Source organism: Homalodisca vitripennis, chromosome 8, assembly GCF_021130785.1.
Source record: "Homalodisca vitripennis isolate AUS2020 chromosome 8, UT_GWSS_2.1, whole genome shotgun sequence".
NCBI lineage: Eukaryota > Metazoa > Arthropoda > Insecta > Hemiptera > Cicadellidae > Homalodisca > Homalodisca vitripennis.
In genome coordinates this window covers 32,376,439-32,385,521 of record NC_060214.1, presented here as the reverse complement: position 1 = coordinate 32,385,521, position 9,083 = coordinate 32,376,439, and the positions used below count along the sequence as shown (strand labels likewise).

The 9,083-nt window shown below is 34.2% G+C and overlaps 1 protein-coding gene across 1 annotated transcript; it reads left to right on the top strand.

The window, feature by feature from the left end:
• The first annotated feature begins 2,583 nt into the window (after window positions 1-2,583).
• On the top strand, window positions 2,584-7,450 carry LOC124367502 (probable cytosolic Fe-S cluster assembly factor GJ13047). The gene is made up of 3 exons (XM_046824362.1): window positions 2,584-2,829; window positions 5,204-5,361; window positions 7,154-7,450. The coding sequence occupies exons 1-3, from the start codon at window positions 2,618-2,620 to the stop codon at window positions 7,393-7,395; spliced, it is 612 nt and encodes a 203-aa protein (XP_046680318.1). The 5' UTR covers window positions 2,584-2,617; the 3' UTR covers window positions 7,396-7,450.
• The last annotated feature ends 1,633 nt before the right edge of the window (window positions 7,451-9,083 follow it).

Here is a 9,083-nt window from a genome sequence, read left to right as displayed (position 1 = left end):
AATTAAAGATTGCTTGGTACCAAATACAATCCACCATTTAGAAGAATTTCACCGCCAGTTTCAGTGATAAATACAGGGTGTATATTATGTCTGGAAACACCCAAATATATCCTTTAATAATTTAAATATAAATTTGAAACCTCTTACAATCGTGATAGAGATTGGGCATCTACTTTTTGGAACAATGTTTTGTTATGTCACACCAACGGGGGACGTCCTGCCGAGGGTATCGTGAATATTCTTAATGGAAGCCTATACCTTGTGATACATAATTTTAAAGGTAATAGCTTACTGAATTGAATGCCACAAACCGCATCTCAAAGGAATTATTCTATCAGAAAATAGAGCATTTTTAATATTGAAAATTTACTGATGTTTCAACAATGTAATTTTAACATGGTTCTTGCCACAAAATGTGTTACACTAATTTTTTAGCATTTTTTAAATGTTCAATTAAAATAAAATAAACAATTTATTTTTAAGCTGGTTTCATTAGTACAAATTTACCAGTTTTTATTACAATGAATAAAAACTTATGAGTCACTTTCTCTGATTACTTATGAATCTGTACTTGGTGTTTTTCCAGTCAGCAGGAAGGTTTAAAGAGACAAAGGTCACTAGCCTATGAGAAACATTATTGTGTTATTAATCATCTGGTCTACAGGTTTCAGTTTGTTGAGCATGGAGCTTTCACTAGACAGGTCTAATATCATTCCTGTCGAGTTAATCAGTGTCTCTGAAGCATTGCTGTCAACAAGTTATCTAATTACAGTAGTTCAGTTTTTATTTGGCATTTTAATGGAATTGTCTGAAAGAGAACGAATTACTCTGTTGATGATGCGAGGATATGGCGATCGTCAAAGATCTTATCGGGAAGTTTGTAATTTGTTTAATGACACTTTCCCAGAAAGGAATCCCATAAGTGTTTCAACAATATCAAAAAACTATTGAGCGTTTTGAAATGACAGGGAGTGTACGTAATCGGCCAAAGTCGGGTAGGATACAATCTGCAAACAGATGAAGAACATGCACTAGATGTTTTGCAAACATTTATTGAAGACCCACATACATCGCTCAGAAAAGCTGCACAGCAACATGATATGCACCCTATGTCTGTGAGTAAGATTTTGAAAATTAATAAATACAAACCATTTAAAGTTCATTTAGTCCAACAGTTAAGTGAGGATGATTACGACAGAAGAGTTGAGTTTTGTGAACTTGTGATGCGCAAATGTGATGACAATAGAGATTTTCTGACCAACATACTATTTTCTGATGAGGCAACTTTTTTCCTAAATGGCAATGTTAACAGGCACAATTGCCGTTACTGGGCTAGTGAAAACCCACATTGGATTACTGAGTCCCATTCACAGCAACCACAAAAACTGAACGTATGGTGTGGAATTTTAGGTAACAAAATTGTTGGACCCTTTTTCATCAATGGAAATTTAAATGCCGAACTTTACTACAATATGCTCCAAAATGAAATAATCCCAGCTATTCAAATTGCATCAGGAGAATACTTTGATAATGTATGGTTTCAGCAGGATGGTGCTCCACCCCATTATGGGAGACAGGTAAGAGAGTATTTGGATTTAAGGTTTCCTCATAAATGGATTGGCCGAAGAGGAGAAATCGAATGGCCTCCAAGATCTCCGGATTTGTCACCAATCGATTATTTCCTATGGGGTCATTTAAAATCCAATGTTTATAGAAGAAAGCCTCATAATTTGGAAGACCTAAGAAACAGGATTATAGAGGAGATTGCTTTGATAACTGAAGAAATGTTAGGCAACTCTGTCGAATCATTTTACACAAGATTGGCTCATTGTCAAACCGTAGAAGGAACACAGTTCGAACAATTGCTTTGACACCAAATGCAGGTAAAAACGTTTGTTGTAAGACTTTTCTAACAGCATACATTATTTTTTATTTGTAATAAGAAATCAATAACATAAGTATTTCCATAATTGTACTGTAATAAAAACTGGCAAATTTGTGCTAATAGAACCAGCTTAAAATGAAATTTTTGTTTTATTTAATTGAACATTTAAAAAAATGCTAAAAAATTAGTGTAACACATTTTGTGGCAAGAACCATGTTAAAAATTACATTGTTGAACATCAGTAAATTTTCAATACTAAAAATGCTCTATTTTCTGATAGAATAATTCCCTTGAGATGCGGTTTGTGGCATTCAATTCAGTAAGCTATTACCTTTAAAATTATGTATCACAAGGTATAGGCTTCCATTAAGAATATTCACGATACCCTCGGCAGGACGTCCCCCGTTGGTGTGACATAACAAAACATTGTTCCAAAAAGTAGATGCCCAATCTCTATCACGATTGTAAGAGGTTTCAAATTTATATTTAAATTATTAAAGGATATATTTGGGTGTTTCCAGACATAATATACACCCTGTATATTTTAAATTATAATGCACAGCTGTAGTGACAAGTTAAAGCCAATTATCAAATTTGGACCTTCCTATAGAATCTTTCATTTCAAGTCCCCTGTGAATTATTTCGACAGTTAAGGCTCTCGATAAAAATGTGGAAATAGGAGGAGGATAATTAGTTAGTAGATTCTGTTGCTTTCCAGTTGAATTAGAGCAGATGCTACTGGCGGGTGGATGTAGTCTGGTGTCGGAGGAGAGTGGAACAGTGGACTGGCCCTGGACCGGGATTGGAGGGACCCAAGAGCACTTTCCCCCCTTGGCAGGGCGAGACGGCAGTGGATCTGGAGGATGGGCTCACCATGTGTTCCTGCATGCCGCAGCAGAGCTCTTCCCTGACTGCCAGCCTGATCTTACATTCAAGGCTCTCAGGTAATACTATAGCAGTCTGCCGACTTTTAATATCATTCAGATGTTTGACATTAACAAACATTAATTTCCATACTCACTTTGTTTTCCCCTAAACTGAGAGCATATTTATTTTAATTCAGAATCTGTAATAGTTTGTCATGGTGTAGTTTTACTTGAAAATGATGTTTGTATTATTACTTAACCCTTTGCATTCGAATGGCCACCACCATTCTTTTGTCAGTTCGGTCATATTTTGTAATGAGCTATGTCCCCTGAAGCCAGATGTCCAGCACAGCTGTTCACTTTCGCTTTCCTCTTCCACTTGTATTTTCCCCTTTAGCAATATTATAAACTATTATATAATACCTTATCTTCAGTGAGTATCCTCTGATAATTCAATATTTGCCACATTGAATATTTGCATTGAATTCTAAGTCCAAAAATAGCTGAAGCTGTAACCAGAAACTAAAGAACCAGAGACCAAAGCCCGAGCTTAGCTTGAGGCAGTTAATTTAATTAAATCCGTTTAGTAGTTATTGAAATTTTACTCTTAGGTTGTTTTGCATTTGTAAATCTGTACTAGATCATACTTGATTATTCTGACAAAGTGTTTTACAGCTTGACTCTTATCCACATTTATAAGATTTTAACTCTATTATACACCATTATGAAATTAAAGTTATTTGCAAATAAACCAGTACAAGGGAGTATCAAATAGACAGACAATTAATAGTTTTGACCCAAAAATTAATATATTCATCCGACATTTCTATCAAAAGTTATTGCACAGATGGGTGGTGCAAGTCATTGGCTAAAGTCAATTGGGTTTTTTCCTTAGACCAAGAGGAACATATGTACCAAGTTTTAACTCCGTAGGAATTTTCTAAAAAATTGATCACACAGACGAACAAATGGGCAGACGACAAAATGATTTTAAGAAGGTCATATCAAGTCCTTAATGATCTTTTAATTAGGCTAATGCAATGTGTGAATAATGTATAAAGAATTCATTATTGAATATTTGGATTCAAAAGTTTCATAAATGTTATTAGCCTATATGTACACAGTAGTAGGTTAACCAATCTGGCTATGAAGGACAATCAATTTCAGTCAATTTCCAATAATTTGTTTTTTAGTTACAAATTTAAATTTTGGTATTTTATTTGCATTAATTCTGGAAGTACTATATTTTGATTCTTAAAGCAAGAAAATTATTTCTTTACTAGCTATCTGGGTTGTGTCCTTGAGTCCATGGCAACCTTTTAATGTGTTATAAAATGTTATTTGCCAATAAATGTATTTATATTATATTTATTAAAGAACCGGCAGGCCCTTCATAAAATTGTACATCCATCAATCTGATAATTCTCAATAGAAAGGTGTTAGAAATGAACCATGTAGGTTCCTCTTGGACCAAAGAAGAAACCTTTTGATTTTAGAGTTAAAGGGCAGTAGTACATCTATCTATCCACCTGTGTAAGGCTGCATTTACATCAGGCAAGAAGTTGTGCAAGTTTTGTGTCTGACAGTACAAATTTTTAGTTTAAACTTGTCCAAGAACGAATGTCAGACAGTTGTACACAAGGATTTTAGAGAAAACTGTCTAGTGTAAATAGATCCTTACCGCGAGTGGTGTTGCGACTAGTACAGGCAATTGTTTGCAAGAGAGCTGAAGAGAAATGTACAACATGAAAATTTCAACTATAAACGTTACTGAGATATAAATGTTGATTGTGAATAAATTTTGCATTGAATCCTCTATAAAAACATTGATGCCGCAGACAGTTTTTCCTTGACGGCCAGGCCGTTTTAGAGTTTTATCCCAGGCTATTTTATTGATAAAAATCTAAAATTTGTGGTAGCCTAGCTTCTGTAAAACAATTTCAATCCAGATTGTCAGTCACAGTGCTCGGACGTACACTCTTCTCTTGATCATGAATGTTTGTTTTGCCATTTTTAAACTTAATGCATCACTTCCTAACAGAAATTTCAGTCGTTACGTATTTCCCTTATATTTACGTATACTACGTAAATCTTATTGAGGTGTAATATATTTAATATAATGTTACTTATGTTTTTCAGATTAAAGCAGAGTACAATTTGAATTTGAAGTAGGACATTTTAAGTAACGGTTATGGATATGCAAATTTTTATGTTTGATGAGATTATGCCTGTAAAATAAAGTTATTGTAAAAAAATATAAATATGTGTCATTTTGTCTCAAATTTAATCTAGATTTAGACAAAACATGTGGACAAATATAACTTGTACCAAATTTATAACAGTTTTCTTTAACTCAGCCTTGTCTGTGTAACAAATGCACGGAAACAAAAATGTTAAAGTTGCCAAGTTGTCAAAATCTAAAATGTTTTGTATGATTGTTGTTTTGTTTCAGGAACCAAGACTTACAGGAGGTTACCCTTGAGAAAGATGGAAAGGTTCTGTTAAGGTTTGCAATTGCCAACGGCTTCAGAAACATTCAGAACTTGGTGCAAAAGTTGAAAAGAGGGAAGTGCCCGTATGATTACGTTGAAGTGATGGCCTGTCCCTCAGGTAAGAGATTACTGTTGATTACAGATCTTTTTTATATGAAGACTAGTATAGTTTAGATCCTTATTGAGTTTTCAATCCTTATTTTTTATCCTATTCAATTATTTTTGTGATAGGAATTTAAATCGAAATAGACTTCTCAGTTGTGCTTCAGATCACTTAATTTAGTTTGGCTGATGTGTAATTCTGAAACAAAGTTAATACCCACTTATATCTTTGAAGTTGAATATTCTAAATAGATTTTAACTTGGATAGATGTCTAAAAATGAGTTTTTACCACACTGCACTGAAAGTTGTTATTATTGATAGTATAAGAGCTATTCAGAAAGTAAGGAATGTTTCCACCTGATGCCGCCAGGCGTACACATATATATTGGTGTGCTCGTGCTAGGCACCTCAGTCAGCATCCAGCCGTGGCAATGGGAACATCTCTACACTGCCTTTTTTTTTTACATTCAAATATGAAATGTGTGCTGCAATCGAAAAACCTGCCAACTGTGAAGTGCGGTCTGTGATTAGTTTTTTGTTGGCAAAAACTTAAAACCAATAGAAATTCATCAGAAACTGTGTGAAGTGTATGGGAATAACGTAATGACTGAAAATTCTGTTAGGAAGTGGTGCATTCAGTTTAAAAATGGCAAAACAAACAATCATGATTAAGAGAAGAGTGGACGTCCGAGCATTGTGACTGATGGATCTGGATTGAAATTGTTTCAGAGAAGTTAGGCTACCACAAATTTTCCTTTTGCATGGCAATGCCCAACCTCACACAGCATACCAGTTCAAACTAGTTCAACTGGGAAGTTTTTCCTCGTCCTCTCTAGAGTCCTGATTTTTGCTCAAAGTGGTTTTCACTTGTTCCGGAAAATGAAGACCTGGCTAGCAAATCAACGTTTTGACAATGAGGAGCTCCAGGTTTGCATTACTAAGTGGCTGAGATCACAGGTTGTGTTGTGGTTGGTGTTTTTCTTGTACTTGGTTTTTAAAAATTCCAAAACGTTTCTTACTTTCTGAATAGCCCTCGTAGTTATGAGCACCAAAAGTGTAATTTTTCCATTCTAGATTGAGAAAAACAGCTGGGGGATTTTTCCTGACCTGGTAATAGTTGTGTATTTTAACACCAGTTATGTAGCCTGTTGCTCATATTAGTATTTTTTTTTTTTTTTTTTTTTTTTTTTTTTTTTTTTTTTTTTTTTTTTAAGGAGAGGCCGATCCCCTTTTAAGCCTTATTCTGTCCGTCCTCATTGGCCACTGGCCTGTGCGAGGATCTTATCAAATCAAACAGAATAAAGGGGAGAGTCGATACAGTACGAGGTTGATTGTACTGATAAAAAGTGCAACGGTCCACAGACATGATTTGAACCTGCGCAATCTCTAGCTCAGACCCAAAGTCCAACGACTTAGACCGCTCGGCCATCGGCACTCCAAAAACAACATATTTAGAACATTATCTAAATTATAAATCAATTTTCTTGCGTGGAACAACATTTCATTATTCTACTTGCACATGTAATCTGTACTGTTGCTGCAAATAATTTTTTTTTACTACTAAATGAAGCAATTTTTTATATTGTTTGTAAACCTATCAAACATTTTTGTAATGAAGATCATTTATCAATTAGCCAAAGCAAATTTTCTGATTCTGAACTGATAACTAGACTGGAGCTATAAAAAATGTTTTTGATTTTGATCATAAGTGAATACAAAAACTGATTCACCAAACATATCTGACATTGTTGGATTATTTAAGTAACATTTTTAAAGAATTAGATAAGGCATTAGAATGGTTGTACAGGTTGTCTCAACGGAGGAGCGCAGGTGAGGCCTAAAGACGGCATGTCAACACGTGAATGGACAGGTCGACTGGAGTCCATGTATCGTTCTCTGCCCTCGCACAGACCTGAGGAAAACCCCCTGATTGACCTTATGTACAAGAACTGGCTGCAAGGCTGCCACTCTGACAAAAGCAAGGCAATGCTGCACACATCCTACCATGCACTGGAGAAGTCTTCTAACGCACTTAATATTAAGTGGTGATTGTTAATTATAGTTTGCTGTATATTGTATTGTTTATAAAAATGTTATTTTATTACGTTATGGTATTTTTCGAACTTCCTCATGTCCTGTGTTATAATATTAATTAAGGTATGTAAGTATTTCATTGACTAAAAAGAGTTTTTCAAACACCGTGTCTACAATTACGTTACAGGTGGAGATGCACAAGCCTAAAGCCCTGTTTCAATTTAAACAAATTTGTATCACACCAAGTTGCAGTGCCCTTGAAATTAGTTTAAACAAATAGAGTCTGCAACATGTGCCAGAAAAAAATATTTCAAGTGACTGCGAAACAAAACAATGTGCAACTTGTATAATAAAAGATTGGAAACAGACTGCAGTATTTGTCTGAGGCATGTGCAAACATAAGTACTGTATATTTAAATTATCCAAGGAATTATTTTTTTTTAATTCTAGACAAATTGTTGTGTGTGTAAATTCTTTTTATTTTAACTATTTTATATTTCAAGTTAAATGTTTTCTTTCAAAATCCAAAATTTTGCTTTGGAAACATTACATTGTTATAGTATTTAAGAACATACATCGAAACTTAGGTGAAAAATATGTGATTTTTAGGATATGCTTTTATATGACGCTTAATGTGTATATATATATATATATATATATATACACATACATTACTTATTCAAGTTAAAATAAAACAAAAAAACCAGTGTGTTTATGTTTTCATTTTCTAGTTTCCAGAACCCTTCATCAGAAACACACTGATTTAATGTAAGAAACAACCCAAAACAACAACAAAATAATTCTAACAAATAAAATACCATAAACAAGATTGCTGTCCCCTCCATACACTAATGGTTGTAGTCTCTGCTCTCTGAGAGATCACGGGTTCAAATCTCAGGGAGGGCCAATCATGTATAGACGTGAAACAGTGTGTGAACTTTGAAAAAAATAAACCAGTGTACATCAAAGCTGACATAGCTAAGCTGAGGCTTATAAAAGAGGAAAAAAACTTATTCCAATCAGCTGTATGTAGAATATTTGTAAATGTTTACATAGAACTAAAAATTTGGATAAGAGAATCACCTCAGGTTCAACCCGTCTGGTTGCCTTGATTTTAATATTAATTGATAAGCGATTTCTTAAGTGTATTAGGTTAGTATTTTGGTTGGGATTTGACTCTAAATGGTAAATTCCTTTTAGGCCGAAGCAATTTTCTAATTTATATTGATTGTGTTAAATCGCATGAGCAGATAATGGTCTCATAATTTTGATGAACATCAAAACCGATGATTGGTCATTCTCACTCTTAATGGACAGAATTTACAGGTTATTGATAAATGATGTTTGTTGTGGTGCAATCAATGTTACCTTTAATAGGATATTCTTTTTTAGTTGTACTACTTTTAAAAGATTTAGAATTTATTAACATGTTACAAATGCCGCATCTTGGCTTATTACAAGGATTTCACACGGAACATTTTATGTTATTACTTTTTGGATTGCCTTCATAGTTTAATTTTGGTCTAGAGAGAATGTTTTGTAAATTTAGAGATATTTTTAAAAACTTTTACACTATATAATATATATATATATATACTTACTTACTGCCGGGGCGTAACAAATCTCAGTCGATTCTTTGCCTCGTCTATGAGCCTCTTCCACGCCACCCTGTCTTCCGCCAGATCCACAGACCCTCCACACCG